The following is a 17,696-nucleotide window of genomic DNA, read 5'->3' on the forward strand; positions in this document are numbered from 1 at the left end:
GTATTGCAATGGTAATTACTTATTTATTTACATGATAATTTCCGATAAAACGGATTTGGTGGTACAATAAAAGCAGGTACTGTAAATATAGTAAGTGTTACAAGAAATATTAATACTTCGACAATAGATATTTTTTTAGAGATGATTTAAAGGAAGGGAGCGTAGTCTTTGCTCGGATGAGTGGGGTTAAGTTGTTCCACACCTTCACACCATGATATTTTATGGAGGTCTGGGACTGAGAGGAGAGCATGGGGTGTGGTCTTAGTAGCTCTGGGTGCCTAAGTTGTATCTCTTGTTATAGTTTTTATTTTTCATATTTATTATTATTTAGTGATTTTAATGTCATTATTATTATTTTTATTATGATTATTATTATTAATTTGTATTATCATTATTATTATCAGTAACACAGAAAGAGATGGTGAAGGTTTAGACTAGAAAGAGAAAGAGAGAGAGTGAGTTAATGGAACGAAAAAAAATGAATTAGTTTGTTTTGTCATATTTATTCACAATAATTGGGTATATAATTGTGCTTTATCAAACAAGTTGAGTCAAGTCTTGGTATTGAAGGTGTTATCATTGGTTCACTGCCACACAAGACAGAGTTTCATACACAAGAGATAATACTAAAATAAAAGGTTATCTATATAAGTGACACATCACAAATAAAAAAAATCATTGTAGATAAGTAAATTTAGGATAAAGTTTCAGGATATCTTAAGGATTCCTGAATTAAATATAGAACTGACATAGATTCCTCCATTCTTGTGTTCATGATACAATATGTTGGCCATGCAAGTATCTTTTGTAGTCTTGGCCATACAGGGGTATTTTATGTTGGCCATACATGTGACTCTTATTGTGCTGGCCATACAGGTATCTCTTGTGCTGGCCATACTCTGAACTTACTTGCTACCACTACAATTACCAGGTCTCTCTCTTCATTTATCAATATTTCAAGATTTTTAAGATTTAATACAAAAGTTATTTACCATGATAGTTTAACACATTAAGGATGACACATAAAACACTTTGAGTCACGGAATATCACACTACAAGGAAGTCATTAATTAGGTAGGTGCCTTTAGGTTCAGTTTGGCTTGTGTTGACTCCGTTGTCCAGTGTGTGTGCCTGGTTGGGACTATCACCTTATTACACTTAATGTACTGAACACAAAACATAAGAATGGAAAAAAAACAAAATATTCACTTAATTAAATCTGAAACTATTAAGATATTTTTTTAGAATAACTTTCCATTATTGTTAAACTGGCCTTCATTATTGAGAGTACAGACGTCTTGTTTACACGTTCACACTCGAAGTCGAAGAGCGTTCTGATCACATGACTAATCGTTACAGTGTACACCAATCACAACTGGTTTCTCAATGTATTGGTTATTTTCTTACCAAGTCACTTTAAACATAGTCTTCACTTAACAGGTGTGATTATGTAGTGGGTATACCCTTACATTGTTCCGACATTTTTATTGGCAGTTGGTTTACCTGGATCAGACACGTTCATTACCTGAGTCATTCTGCATGTTAACTTCTGTATAATTGCGTCAATAAACTCGGGGCACTCGTCTAATGCCTGTCTAACAGCATCCAGCGTATGAGTGTTGCGGATGGCAGCAAGTGATGCCTGTCTTGGACTGCTGTTGTCGCTGTCGCTTCTTGCACAAAAGCTGGAGGTGTCTGATCTATCATCGTCCTTTATCACGGGATGAGGCCGCCGGGGACAATCGTGGTGCCAGACAGGTACTCCTTGCTGGCCACACCTCACACACTTCAGCCTGGCTTTAGCTCTCTTCTGTTGGGATTTACGAGCGCGACGGGACTTGGGTTTAGCCTCTTCCTCTGGGGGGGGTTGTGATTTCTGTGGGCAGCACCTTGTGTCGTGTTTCTCCGCGCACAGTCCGCACGTGGTTTCCCTCTTGCAGTACTTGGCCACGTGGTTCGTCCCATAACAGTTGTAGCATATGACAGCGGCGGAATAAAATGGTCTAATAGGACAAGGACTCTCTAAGAACTCCACGAAATTGAACGTATTAGGAGGTGGTTTATGTCCGTCCCACAAGATAATGATTCTGTTCATCGGAACACTAGCTTTGAGCATTCTTCTGGCCTTACACACACCAGGAAGATGGTAAGCCATGTCGAGGGGTAATTCCTTAGGGTAGTTGGTCACGAGGTATTCCTTTAGTTTAATATTCCGGCCGGGCGCATCACTTAAAATGAGGCGGAGACCATTAATCTTCCCGTCAGTAATGGCCTTGATGACTTCAGTGTCCTTGCGAGGAACATAGAAATAGCGGGAGGAGAATCTTATCTTGAACACGTCCTCTATGTTCGGGTATTTCTCATTGAAAGCCTTCAACCACAGGGCTTTTTCAGGTTCAGTTGTTTCTACGGGAAAAGCAAGACGAGTGAATTTATCTCGGGGGACAAGTGGGGGGCCCTTCTTCTTAGTGGTCGTCGGTCCATTACACACAACCCCGTCAGCGACTTCCACTGCTTCAGCCATGGTAGGAAGTGGTGGTGGTGGTGAACTTGTTATCCTGTTGTCGTCGGCCGGGTCAGACTGTTGTGAGAGAAATCAGGCCTTATAGATTGCGCCAGAGAGGTGGTGGCGGTGTCAACTATGTCCGTGGAAGAAGGGCATACGTGACGAGCAAATGTCGCCAAAGCCGTGGGACGGAGCGACACACAACAGAAACAATCACTTAGTAGTTCAGTCTGCCGTTAAAGATCACTAATATCACACTGATGTGGGATAGGAGAACGTCTTACTTGTTAGTTGAAGCGAGGACTCTGTTGACGTTGAAACCAACTTCTGGGGTGGGCGCCAAATCGTGTGTTTGTTTCTACGGTAGTGGTGGTACGGGAGTGAGGGTAGACCTTACGCACCTCTACCACAAGGGCGAGTGCGCGTAGACAACCCGGGGTTGGGTGGGGGGAGAGAGGGCTAGGCAGGGGACACACCAGTCGAGCCACGCTGCCGTCACTTGGTACGGAGTCGTCTACAAAACTACAGCTCCTTCCTCGCCAGTTGGGATGTAAGCTTCGTGATGACTGTAGCAGGAAGATGTACCAATATTCACGAACACACTGTGAGATTCCCGTCCCTCTAGCCTCAGTATATCCCACCAAAACAGAGGCTCAAACACGATACACTCTCTCCCCTGCTCCCAGCACCTACACGGCCCGTACACTGGGTGTGTGGAGGAGGACGGTGGGGTGGGGGGTCATGAGAGAGGGAGGGTAAGGGGAGAAAGAGAGTAATGATAAAGTGGCGGGAGACGAGGAAGAGGGATATAATAGTGATAAATGGGAGGAGAGGTTAAGACATTGAGCCATAGAGAATGGGTGAGGAAGAGAAAGAAAGAAAAAAACGGTGAATGAGAAAGGTGTGAGGGAGGAGAGAGAGAGGGAAGGAAAGATAGATATATAGACTGAGAGATATAGATAAATTAAAGATTAACAAAACACACCTGTCCCCATACCTGACCCGGATTGCACTACCTGTCGCCATAATGAGCTGACCTAACTCTTCTTAATCTAGTTCACCTTCGTGTTAACCCAACTTTTACCAAGAATGTATTATTTTACTATTTTTATGGCGTTAGTAGACCAATTCTGTGTATTTATACCATTTAGATTGATTGAAATATTAACCTTACATAAGATGATTTGATAATTTACCTTAAAGTTATAGAAACATTTAATTTGAACTTCGTAGGTATTAATAAACTAAATAAAAATACGACTTTAGGTTAAGAGGGAGGGGAGGGAGGGAGGGAGGGGGACAGCATGTCTGTTCACTTGACTCCACCACCTCACTGCCCCGCCACGAGAGCTCGACTCGACAGTACCTCCTCTCCACCACTACACTCCTCCTCCTCCCTTCTCGCCTCCACTACACCCTCCCCCTCCTTCACCCCTCCTCCTTCACCCCCCTTTCTTCTCTGAATATCATATCACCTCTTATCAGCGGTACCAGATAATAGACAGTGTTAGTGTGTGTGTTAGTGTACTGATTAAGTGTGTTCACGCTCTCGTTTAGAGGTGAATAAGGGAGAGTAGATAGGAAGGGAGAACGGAAAACTGATAGCAAGGGAGGAGATAGGGAGGGAGAGATAGATAGGAGGGGAGGGAGGAGGAATGGCAGGAAAAGAGGGAGGGAAGGAGGGAGAGTGATAGGAAAGGAGGGAGGGAAGGGAAATCGATGCACCACCACGATAAACCCTGATCTAGGCATCACAATAAAGAATTAACAGTATTTTATTATGTTCATGCCCGGCTGGGCATGCCAGCTCAGTGTGTGTGTGTGTGAGAGGAAAAGCCTCCCAGTAGGCCAGCGGTCAAGCCCACCTCAGACCAAACGGCCATTCTCCTCCCGCTGCCTCCTCAGTATAGCGCTGTCATGTCCTCAGCCAGTGCCACGCTGCCAGACGTTGCCACAATAACAAACTCACATACTTGTACACCATTTCTAATCTGAATCTTAACCTCTTCTTTTCGCCATACCAAGCTGCTGTTCTTGGGAGTTAACTGCCCTTGTGTTCCTTAAAACCTTCAACCAAGACAGTGGGGCAACTGATATCCCGGCCCTCTATCTTGCCGGCATAGGGCACGTAAGACCTGACAACGCTATACTGTACACTGTCCTCGTCTACACACATAACTCGCGCCGAATTATCGTGCTTCAAATAAGCGACAAAAGATTGTTAACGAAAATAACAATCACAAACCAGAAGGCACCAGATAAGTCCACCAAACGGAAGCTGAGAGACACCATGTTCAAACACAATGTCAGAGCCCATAAGATAATAGAGACTAAAGATGGCTTTATCCTGCTCATGGATCATGCGCCTCTTTTCCCTAAGATGTGTAAACAATACAAGGGAAGGGCATTTAGACCCACTTTTGCCTCTTTTCTTTGAAGGCTCAAAGAACTGTTCTCTGCTTCTAAACGGATGAACAGGTGTATGAAAACTCTGACGAGGAAATAAAGGCAGAGCTCGAAAAAGAAAACACTTGGGCGGCTGTAAAAGCGACCAACGTGGGTCTCCTCGCATTCAGCCCTAGCATACCGTCCCACCAAATCCAACAGGAACAGTATCACCACACACGTACCTGCCTCAGGCGCTATCCCATTGAGGATCATGATAGTGTGAACTGTTCCAAATCCAGGGACTACAAGATTTGTTCCAAATACTCTTCTAGGACAAAGCCCCCCTAGGACAAAACCCCCCTAGAACAAAAGCCCCCCAGGAGAAATAATAAGACTACCTGCCTTGCGGGAACTTCTACAAACTTCTATCATACCACCACCCAGGCATACTAACAATGTTGGAAGAGGCCTCGCTGGCCTCATAACTGACAAAAAAGCCCAGCTAATAGGCCCAGACTTTCCCACGTTCTACAGTAGGAACTCGGCCACTACCCCAGACATAGCAGTATTAAACGACGGGTGCTTCCACAACTACCTCTTATAACCGTCTGAGAAAATCGCCTAAAAACGACCAACAGAATGAATTACAGACAATTTGGGTTCAGGAAAGGGAAGTTCACCTCAACAGCGGTAGCCCAGGCATATGAGAACACAGCCAGAGCCGCAGCGAGTGGCAACCAATGTAATCTAACTCTCTGGGATGTAGCAAAGGCGTTTGGCAAAATCTGGCATGAAGGTCTAAAATATAAGATCCTCCAACTCGGACTTCCTATCAAAATCGAAAAGCTGCTATGCAACTTTCTTGACGGCAGAAATGCCAGACTGAGGGTGGGACAACACACAGGAGAGACCTTCCCACTCATGAGCGGAGTCCCTCAGGGCAGTGTTCTCTCTCCCACCCTATATATCATCTACACAAGTGACACCCCGCCTCCTACCAGAATAGGAAACGAAGATATTGTGTATGCAGATAACATCACTCAAATAACAACACATTGAGGAAAATCACGTACACTACAGGTTGACAACACCAGACGGGAAATAGGATAAATAACTTTGAAAAAATAAGGAAAATTCAATCCAGTCTCCCCAAATTCACAGTGATACCCTTATGCAGAAGGAAAACCATCCATTAGTAACCAATAATACCCAGATAGAATGCAATAACAGAGGCACCCTCCTGGGCCTGCATATATCCACGACAGGTTACTCCCATCATGTCCACACCAGGAAGGAAACGGCAAGAAGAGAGCTGAGAAAACTATATCGCTTTAACGTGCTTCCTGAGAAAATACTCTGCCTAGTGACATCATTTATCATACCGATATTAACTTACCCAGCAGTACCTCTTCATATTGTGAGCACCACCCAATTATTAAATGTATAGGTGGTTCTAATGAAGCCCTGAGATTCGTCACAGGTGAAAGATACCCCTTCACCAGAACTACAGCTGAGATACAAAGAGACCTAAGAATAAAACCCATCAACCAGCAGCTGCACACCCTGGCCAGCAGAGTCTGGCAAAAGATAGAACGATCAGAGCAAGAACACCGACAACAACCATACATGATTCCCAAAAAATTACCAAATCTTAAAAGGTCCATTACCACCCCCGATCTATACGGCCAGGCAATAGACAACCTCCCTAGACCAGCATCCGCCAGTAGAGTCGGCGGAATATGAAATAAGGCCCTTAAAACACCCATATATGGGACAGGGTAGGATGTCTAGTGCCTGTACCGACAGACAATGACTAACCCGACACAACCCTAACACACTATTAGCTTAGCTAGGCGGTCAGCCCGCCCTCTCTTACCTCCTCCTAAATTTCTTCAATTTCCGAACTATAACTTCCTTCCCCCACCTCTAATCTTCTTTCACCCATCCTTTCTCTACACACACAAAAAACACCCATCACCCTCCCCCAGCACCCATCACCCTACCCCAGCACCCATCACCCTACCCCAGCACCCCCCATCAGTACCCATGCACCCTCACCCAGCACCCCCCCCACCCAACATCCTCCCCCAACACCCAGCCTCCCCCAGCACCCCCCCACCCAGCATCGTCTCCCAGCACCTCCCCCAGCACCTTCACCCAAGACCCCAAACTCTCAATAACCAAACGTGTTGTTGACTTTCCCTGATGTTTTTCAACCATTATTTAAAACCTTGTCATTGTGTACACCTGTGTCCTCCACCTGTGCACCTGAGCTTAATTAACTAACATTAACCTATCGAACATTTATCACCTGACCTTAATTAACTAACATTAACCGATCTAACTTTTATTACTAGAGACAGTCAGTTAGTCAGTCAGTCAGTATTAGATAACCACTCTAATCAACCAAACAGACAACCAACCAACCACCCCCCATTCAACCAATCATCCCTAAACAACCAATCCACCAACCGACCCCCCGTTCAACCAAACCAATCAACCAAACAACAAATCAAGTCACCATCCCGTCAACCAGGTGTGTAATGTATTCCTGTCGACCTCCTGTCAACCTTCCACCACCTGGGTTGACAGATGACAGACCTACACCAGGTATATTAATCAGCACGACCCTTACCTGTCAGGGTTCTCACCTCAGATATCCATAGGTCATTGGCGTTTAGGGTAGGGTGGGTAGGTCGAGGAATGTGTAGTGTAGATCGATGAATGTGTAGTGTAGGTCGAGGAATGTGTAGTGTAGATCGATGAATGTGTAGTGTAGGTCGAGGATTGTGTAGTGTAGGTCGAATGAATGTGTAGTGTAGGTCGAATGAATGTGTAATATAGGTCGAATGAATGTGTAGTGTAGGTCGAGGAATGCGGGAGAAGACTAACAGAAGGTGTGTGAGGGAGAGAGAGAGAGAGAGAGGATGTGCTTGGCCATGGCCCTCCTCTTGGCCATTATCCTCCTCACCGGACAATTAATTCACCACTGGACATCGCCGAGGCAAGACCGATGTGCTGTCCAATAGTGGGATGTGTAAATGACGTTTTGACCACGAGGAGGAGGAGGAAGAGGGTGAGAAGAGGGTGAGGGGGAAGAGGAGGATGAAGAAGAAGGAAGTCACTCGTGGCAGCTTGGGAAAGATTGTCGAAAAAACGTATTTAGACTGGATGGGATACCACACTCAACTACTGCCTTTATAGTTGAGGAAATGAAGGCGATACAGTACAATGCCTCCACGCTACCCCCTACACAAGTCTCCCTCTCCACTAACCTACACGTTCAGTAAAGTCCTTCAGCTATATATTCCCTCTCTCAGGTGATGACCAGGTACAAGGCATCACGAGGGGCTATTAATTGTACAGGTGACTAGTGCATAGGTGATAATAGGAGGTAATGGTCAGACAGGTGTTGTGATCCATAACTTAAACTGACAGATTATTAATACGTGGATCTGTATTAAATCTTTCAACACACACACACACACACAAAAAAAATGCTAATCTGTCTTGTATAATCTATCTATCTACGAGAGCTGTTGCTGCTAAAACCAAGGTCCATCCAAACCTTGATAGTGCCAGTACCCTTTGCAACATGGTAAAGAAGGGTCACTAGTATATCTGTGTCATTTGCTCTAACACTAACCTGGGCATCTGTCGTGGTTTCTTTGATATGGTTCACGTGCAAGCAACACTTGTGTCAGCTTCCTCATGCTGACAGCCAAGTTTAGGTACAATCTGTCGAAACATTGATCCTCTTTTTACTTCAAATTTATAACACTCTTCTTCGAATGCTAGATAGATTTCATGACCGTCTAACAATTCTTTGTATGTGTTCTTTTTCCATGAAGCTGCAAGGAATTTGAAGAGTGGTGGATTGAATAGGCTGAATAACAGTGTCTGAAAGTTTTTTGGTCATTTCTGTTCAGGGCCAGCAATAACAACGCTGACATCAATTGCACCACTCATGTGTCGTTCATTGGTGGACTTGTACAAGAATCACACAAAAAGTCCGCACGTCTAGCATGAGCACACAACTTTGACAGCAAAACTTCAGCCACCCCGCCATAGGTAGCAGGGAGATCTGACAAAGATCTGATGAGAAACATTGCATCTATAACACAAGTATCGACTGTGGAAGGTGGCTGACTGTTTACTTTCGTTTCAAGTTTCTTTACTAGTGCAGACTTTCCGGTTTTATTGATTAATCCGTTAAGAAGTGCCAGAGATGCAGGTACAGGGGTGATAGGTTAACTCAAACTTTAGAAAGATCAATATTAATTTTTGTGACTAGGTATAATGACCTTCCAAATAGGTCTCTTGCTGCTTGGATCTTCGTGTCTTTCCCAGTTAATTTGACTTTTACTCCATCTGTTGCAAAGTTCGTCACTCTACAACATGGTATTGGTTTTCCAAATCTACTAGCGTCATTAAAACAGCCTGTTACGAACTATCACACCACTCCTGGCCGATATCAATACACTGTGCTAACTCGATCACTTTTTCTGAAACTGCACAGCCAGTTGAAATGCAGTGCTGATTTTTATCACTAACAGCTCCATAATGATATAGAAGTAAAGTACAGCATTTAATGACAAAACCTCGCCACTCAATTATAGATTGACCTCTAAATTATATTTCAATAATAATTATATAGAATGATACATATACATGGAAATGGTTAATCTTGACAAGCTTTTCCTGTAAACATAGAAAATATAACTCAGATTGTTACGTACAAATTTTAGCCCTTTGCCATAGGTTTTTGGCCAGGCTGTATCAAGTAAAAACTGGTATTTTGACTTACTCATTTAATATACATTTCAAAAATACGATCAAACCTTTTAGCCTCAGACGGGTGATTACAGCCCCCCCTCCCCTCCCCTAGCTCTTGGACTGTTAGGTTAGGTTAATGGATGCTACAGTGTAAATATTCCGGTAGACACAACTCCAAATCGGTAGACCGCATCCTATAATAACACCTAGCCGGGGCAACAGTCAGGTATACAAGCAAGGTTCTACCCTAGCCGGGGCAGCAGTCAGGTATACAAGCAAGGTTCTACCCTAGCCGGGGCAGCAGTCAGGTATACAAGCAAGGTTCTACCCTAGCCGGGGCAGCAGTCAGGTATACAAGCAAGGTTCTACCCTAGCCGGGGCAGCAGTCAGGTATACAAGCAAGGTTCTACCCTAGCCGGGGCAGCAGTCAGGTATACAAGTAAGGTGTGTAGGTGCGTGTGTGAAGCCAACTGGACGAGGGTGTTAAGGCCGGAGGTAACACAAAGCGGTCATTGTCTCAGCTCCGTTGGTCGCCTCTTGATGGCCCGGTACACCCTGGTCACGAGGGCCCGTGTGAGGTCACGCCGGGCCCCTGACCTGACCTAGCTGGGAGATGGAGGGAGGGAGGGAAGGTGGTTGGGGGAATGGAGAGTGGGAGCTGGAAGGGATCGAGGGAAGGAAGGGGTGGTGTGTGGAAGGGAGAGGAAGGAGTGAAAGACGAAGAAGTGAGGGATGACAGAATGAATCAGAAGGAAGGTGAGTAAGTTTTATGCAGACATCAAGTGAGAGAGAGAGATGTTGTGTGTTAACCAGCGCCACCTAGACAACCAACCCGGAACTTGCAAGTCTTCTGCCATGACACGAGAGATTCCCAAGGCCACCACCTCCCCCAGCCCACCCCTGCCACCACCCCCGTCACCACCACTACTACTGCCACCAATACTGCCACCATCCCTGCCACCACTACCACTGCCCCCTATCTTAATTCATCTGTCTTTATTCATCAATCTCTCTCTCTCTCTCTCTCTCTCTCTCTCTCTCTCTCTCTCTCTCTCTCTCTCTCGTTGTCTTTATCTATCTCCCTCTGTCAGTGTCTGTCAGTCTTTGTGTGTCTGTATGTCTCTGTTTGACTGTATGTCTCTCCCTGTATCTTCCCGTGTGTGTGTGTGTGTGTGAAGATGAGGATTATGAGAAAGAGAAGAAAGAGTGAGGTTAGGTTAGGCAATCATGGGCGTGAGTGCAAGTCTTGGGTATCGTGGGCGTGGGTTGTATACAGAGTCGTGGGCGTGTGGGAGGTGTTGATGGTGTGCCCATATGTGGTTTGATGGGTGAGATGTGGGCGTGCAGGTATATATATATGTGTGTGTGTGTGTGTGTGTGTGTGTGTGTGTGTGTGTGTGTGTAAGTGCACACCTATGCAGGGCGTGTACGGTATATGGCTGTAGGGGCTATAAACGTGTGTGTATGTGTGCGTGGAGCTTGTATTTTTAATGCTTGTGACGTATGAAGTATGTATGCATAAGAACATATGAATGGAGGAAACTGCAGCGGGCCTATTGACCCATACTGGGCAGTCCCGTTTATACCCAACCCCTATTGCTCATATAAGCATCCAACCTATGTTTGAAGCTATCCAGCGTATTCGAGTTAATGATGATATTTGGTAACTTGTTCCACTCGTCCACTACTCTATTTCCAAACCAGTGTTTACCTATTTCACGCCTAAATCTAAATTTGTCTAATTTAAAATCATTGTTACGAGTTCGCTCCTGGTTGGATAGTTTGAGTACCTTCGTAATGTCCCCTTTGTTTAACCCTGACTTCCATTTATACACCTCTATCAGGTCGCCCCTCACTCTACGTCTCGAGGGAGTGCAAATTAAGTTGCTTTAACCTGTCTCTGTATTCAAGGTTCCTAATGCCCGGGATTAGTCTTGTCATTCTCCTCTGGATTCTTTCCAATGATTCTATATCCATTCTGTAATACGGTGACCAGAACTGAACTGCGTAATCCAGGTGAGGTCTCACAAGCGCTAGATACAGTTTTAGGATGACCTCGCTAGTCTTGTAACTAACACTCCTTTGGTTGAACCCAAGTACTTTATTAGCCTTGTTACGAGCAAAAACACATTGTTTATTTGGCTTAAGATTCCTACTTATCATTACTCCTAAATCTCTCTCGCAGTCGGATTTCTCTATGGCATCGTTGTTCATCTGGTAACTGGTTTCCCTGTTTACATCTCCCATACTGGTATATAGTAATAATAATAATAATAATAATAATTAACGGTTTATTGAAAAAGTTCTGCAGCCCGAAGGCTGAAAATATACATTGGACATAAATGACTTATTACATACATTGGTGGTTTAACAAAAGCCTTCATTTGAGAAAGGTAGTGTGTGTGTGTGTGTGTGCGTGCACGAAGGTAAACAGAGAGTGGGAGGTATATGTTGTCGTAATCTTAGTGGTCGCTGCAATGACGTCATATCAACATCGACTCATTGTGATGACGTCACACGAATACCCAAGTATTGTAATGACATCATCACCGGACTTAGTGTGTTATTATTATTATTATTATTATTATTATTATTATTATTATTATTATTATTATTATTATTATTATTATTATTATTATTATTATTATTATTATTATTATTATTGGTTTAAAAGGCTCTTGGTAACCCTATACAATACTGAGTTAATTGCCGTATAATGATCGTTAGGAAGGTGAATTAAAGGCCAATTAAACGATAGGTAAAGAAACGCTAACGAGAACCTTATATACAGATTACATAATAAAGGAATTTTGTTTAGTATTACAGCTATGCCCGAGGGAGCTTTAATTACAGGTAATGTAATGTTGAAATGCCTTTATCGTCGATGTAATTGATGACCGTGTTTATCTTTTACCTGAGAGAGAGACAGACATATAGACAGACAAACAGAGACAGACAGATAGAGGAAATAAACCTGAGGGAGAGAGAGAGAGAGAGAGAGAGAGAGAGAGAGAGAGAGAGAGAGAGATAAATCAAGTGGCCCCATAAATCATACACCTGAGGGCGGTGTGTGTGTGTTAACAGAGGCTACTGCCGTCTTCAGGAGCCAACACACATGACTTATAACCGTGGCCAGGTGAGAGTTATTATCACACCTGTCTCTCTCCCTCTCTCTACCCCCCTTCCTCTCCCTTCTTCTTTCCCTCCCTAACCATCCCCCTCTCTCCCTCCCCTCTTTCTCACTATCCACTATCCCCTCTCCCTCCCTCCCTCCCTCTCTCCTTCCCTCCCCCCTCCCCCCCCCTCATAACAGTTCTACCACCTGTCATGGCATAACCTAACTTACGATTTTATTTATAAATGCCGTTAAATTATAATAAATACAGAGGCGTTGGTTATTATAGGTAAACATTTCGAACTTGTGAGAATTTTTACGAAACTCTGATGGAATTTAGTATTTATGATCTAATTTTCACGTACGAATTTTTTTTAAAGATAATATGTATTCTAATAACAAAAACAGTACTATAAATAATAAAACATCCAATAAATAAATAAATAAAAGAATATTATTTATTATTACAATCATGACAATATTAGAGACACTTAATCAAAACTACAATAAGAATAAATATTATGAATTATATTAAGTTAAAATATTCTTGAAAGAACAAGAAGCTTCCCAGTCACCGTATTATTCTTCATCTTTATTCTTTTATTCTTTTTTATCTAATGAATTTATTACAGCTGTTGTATTTGATGTAACTTATTGAGATAATTAATAAGTGATTTATATGATAATTTACATTGTTTGGATGAGGAGATTAATATCCATTAGTCTGTCTCTTTCTCTTAATGTTACTTTACTTTTTATTGTTTCTGACATAAGATAAACACGCTTGATAATCACCCTCACATACCCTCCCTGACTCACACACCACACTCTACCCTCACACACCACCCTCACACACCACCCTCACACCACACTCCACCCTCACACACCACCCTCACACAGCACTCTCACACCTCACCCACCCCACACACACACACCACCCCCACACTCCACCCTCACACAGCACCACACCACACCCACCCCCACACCCATCCACACCACACCCACCCCACACACACACCCACCCCACACACCACACCCACCCCACACACCACCCCACACCCCACCTCACACACCACACACCACCTCACACCCTCACACTCCACCCCACACAGCACCCACACCACACCCACCACACTCCACCCCACACCACACCCACCCCACACACACACACCCACCCCACACACCACACCCACCCCACACCACACCCACCCCACACACACACACCCACCCCACACACCACACCCACCCCACACCCACCCCACACACCACACACCACCCCCACACCACCCCACACCCCACCCTCACACACCACACACCACCCCACACACCACCCCCACACCCCCCACACACCACCCTCACACCCCAACCCCACACACCACACCACCCCACACACCACCCCACACCCACCCCCACACACCACCCCTCACACCTCAACCTCACACACACACCACCCCACACACCACCCCCACACACCCCCTCACACACCACCCTCACACCTCAACCTCACACACTACACACCACCCTCACACACCACCCTCACACTCCCCCCTCACACACCACCCTCACACCTCACCCTCACACACCACACACCACCCTCACACTCCCCCCTCATACAACACCCTCACACTTCACCCTCACACCTCATCAAATCACCACTAACTCATTTTTACCCTCATAGACAAACCTCATCCTTGTCCCAGGCTGAATTGTCTAAAGTTATATGATCCAAAAGTCACTGTGCACCTCAGTTAACGACGACAATAATTCTTCCTTCTCATACCTACATTATTATACTTTTTTCCTAATTATAATACATAGTACAACTGGTATACACTTTAAACATTTACTATGAGGATATCTAGTATTTGTTCTAAGTTGAATAAGGTCAATAATAAAGCAGGTATAACAAGGTAAACTAGAGTGTTTATTTTTACAGGTGCACAGGAACTTTTTGATCACCCTGTTATTTCGTGGAGTTGAGTCTCGTTTGGTTTAATTAATTGTTATTTTTTGTTTTAGTTGATGTTTAATTTCAGTTTATATATATCGTAATAATTTGACTTGATTTAATTACTGATATTTTTTTTCTTTGTGACTGTATTTTTAATGTAATTAATCATAAATAATTTAACTTTATAAAGGGACTAAATAATTCTACTTTACAGGTAAGGGTTCTTATTAATTTCACTTATAACCAATTACTTATGATTTAATTATAGACAATTAATACTAATTTTACTTACACTTATAATTAATTTTTAAACTTTTAGGTTACTTTAAAATTACTTCTCCTACTCCTGAATATTTTATGTGTCTGCCTGTCTTTAAGTACATTATTTATTGTTGCTTATAGAAATGTTATCTAATAGTTAATCACACCCACTACCTCACTCTTTACCGGTTAGCCACACCTTTTATCAGTTAGCCACACCCTTTGTCAGTTAGCCACACCCACTACCACACCCTACAACCGGACGGGAACAAGTTACGGGTTTCAGAGATAATGTTTTTCCCTTGTATTTCCTGAGCCAGAACGGGAGTGTCTGGTAGATTCTGGGCAGTTTGGTTTCTCTCTCTCTATCTCTCTCTCTCTCTCTCTCTCTCTCTCTCGACTATACTGTTATCTGAAGGTGACAGAGACTTCACCTACACAAGCTGGTCTTTTGTACTGAAGAGCCGAGAGAGAGAGAGAGAGAGAGAGAGAGAGAGAGAGAGAGAGAGAGAGAGAGACAGAAAGAGAGATAGTAGGTCAATAACTGTGATTTACGTATTTGATGTTGGTGTCCAATAAGGCTGACTGAGTTTCCTTTTATAAATATATTAGTAACAGTAACACGTAACCACACCACACACACCACACCATACACCTCACCACACACCACACCACACACCTCACCACACACCACACCACATCACACACCTCACCACACCACACACCACACCACACACCTCACCACACACCTCACCACACTCACCACACACCTCACCACACACCTCACCACACACCACACCACACACCTCACCACGCACCTCACCACAGGTCACTGACTGGAGTACACACACACACACACACACACACAGTCCTGTCCTCACAGTCCACCTCTCTCTGACTGGCATGAGAGAGGTGACTGGTCGCCAGAGAGACCTAGAGTGGGGCTGGAGTGAGGGAGAGACTGGCAGTGAGTGAGAGGGTGAGGGGGCTGAGAGGGAGAGCATGACCAGAATGCGTGTGTGTGGGGGGGGGATATGAAGTGTATGAGAGTGTTAGATTTGGTTTGGTTAGGTTAGGTTAGGTTAGGGGTAAGCCACCCTGGCCCAAACCAAACGTCCTATATTCAATCATAACAGTGGGTGTGAAGTGAAGGTGATCTAAGGGAAACAACAGAGGTGTTTAGCAGGTTGAGTGTGGAGTTCCCAAGGTGTACAAGCGGTAGTGATTTTTGTACAGACATCATACAAGTGTTGGTAAAACTGGGATCATAATACACATTGTTTATACAGACTGAGTAGGGGGTAAGGAGAGGGCTTACAGTACTCCTCCTGTCACAAAATATAGATTGGAGTGGTTTTCTAATTCGGTGGTTCACTCAGTCGCAGCAGCCTCAATGGGTAGTTAGTGGGTGGTAATCCAAGATACTCGGTGGTTCCCTGGCAGACAGACTAGGGTGGGAGGGAGGGAGAAGAGGTGTAACCTGGCTGGCTGGCTGGCGGGCGTCAAGGACACCCACAACACGGTGGCAAAAACTATATTAACCCTGACCACTTGACCACCCTTGGCTATATTGACCACCCCTGGCTATAATATTCACCCCTGGTTATATTATCTACCCCTGGCTATAATCACCACCCCTGGCTATAATATTCACCCCTGGTTATAATCACCACCCCTGGTTATATTATCTACCCCTGGCTATAATCACCACCCCTGGCTATAATATTCACCCCTGGTTATAATCACCACCCCTGGTTATATTATCTACCCCTGGCTATAATCACCACCCCTGGTTATATTATCTACCCCTGGTTATAATCACCACCCCTGGCTATAATCACCACCCAGGCCACGCCATGGTCTATTGAACTGGGAAGGTCCGACCAACACGATTTAAGAATGCTGTAAAGTTAAGCAATAGGCTTTAGTTTATACTTGGGAGAGGATGTGCTTGACTGGTGGTGTGGCGTGGGGGGTGTAATTGTTGTAGGGTGGTTGTAGTTGTGGTAGGGTAGGGCATAGTTGTGGTAGGGAGGGTGTAGTTGTGGTAGGATCGTTGTAGTTGTGGTGATAAGGGGGCTTAGTTGTGCAGGCCTGGATATGTTTGTTGTTTCAACCCAAATAATTACTCATTTGGTGGTCAATACAATACTCCAATAATAAATCTTCCCTCGACCTTCCTTCAACTCTCTCCATTGTGTTTCTGTTTAAAATTCAAAAGAGCTGCGGAGTCAACTACATTATATGGATGACCTGCCCTTTTATACCTGGGCCTGGGGTATGTCAGGTCCAGGTTAAGTCAGGTTACATAGGCACAAAGGAGCTGCAGCAGAATTACCTATTTTTATGAGACAGAGAAACACACAGCAATTAATCGCCACTATATATATTAGTGGATCTACGAGTCTACTGTTTACTTCCAAGAAAAATTAATTGATTATATTAACTAGTTAACTTTTGAAATTAAATTAATTAAACAAAAACAATAATGATGGATGATTTCAGTGAACACTTGGGGGCCAGTCTCGGTTGGATATCAGTGGCAACTCTTCCTCCACGGTGTTCAGAAGGAGAGAGGATTCCCAGCATGATGTGTTGTGTGTACAGCCGCCTACACTTCCATCTGGTACAATGACTAGCACGTTTTGTGAGATGTGGCACCTATGTGTTTGTTTGCATCATATTAAAATTTCCGGTAT

General features: G+C 44.1%; 1 protein-coding gene across 1 annotated transcript; it reads right to left on the minus strand.

Moving 5' to 3' along the window:
* Nucleotides 1–487: 487 nt before the first annotated feature.
* On the minus strand, nt 488–3,207 carry LOC121880140. The gene is made up of 2 exons (XM_042387204.1): nt 2,791–3,207; nt 488–2,581 (listed from the first exon to the last, which is right to left on the minus strand). The coding sequence occupies exon 2, from the start codon at nt 2,522–2,524 to the stop codon at nt 1,466–1,468; it is 1,059 nt and encodes a 352-aa protein (XP_042243138.1). The 5' UTR covers nt 2,525–2,581; nt 2,791–3,207; the 3' UTR covers nt 488–1,465.
* Nucleotides 3,208–17,696: the final 14,489 nt, after the last annotated feature.

This window comes from Homarus americanus, unplaced genomic scaffold (assembly GCF_018991925.1).
Source record: "Homarus americanus isolate GMGI-L3 unplaced genomic scaffold, GMGI_Hamer_2.0 scaffold50564, whole genome shotgun sequence".
Lineage (NCBI taxonomy): Eukaryota > Metazoa > Arthropoda > Malacostraca > Decapoda > Nephropidae > Homarus > Homarus americanus.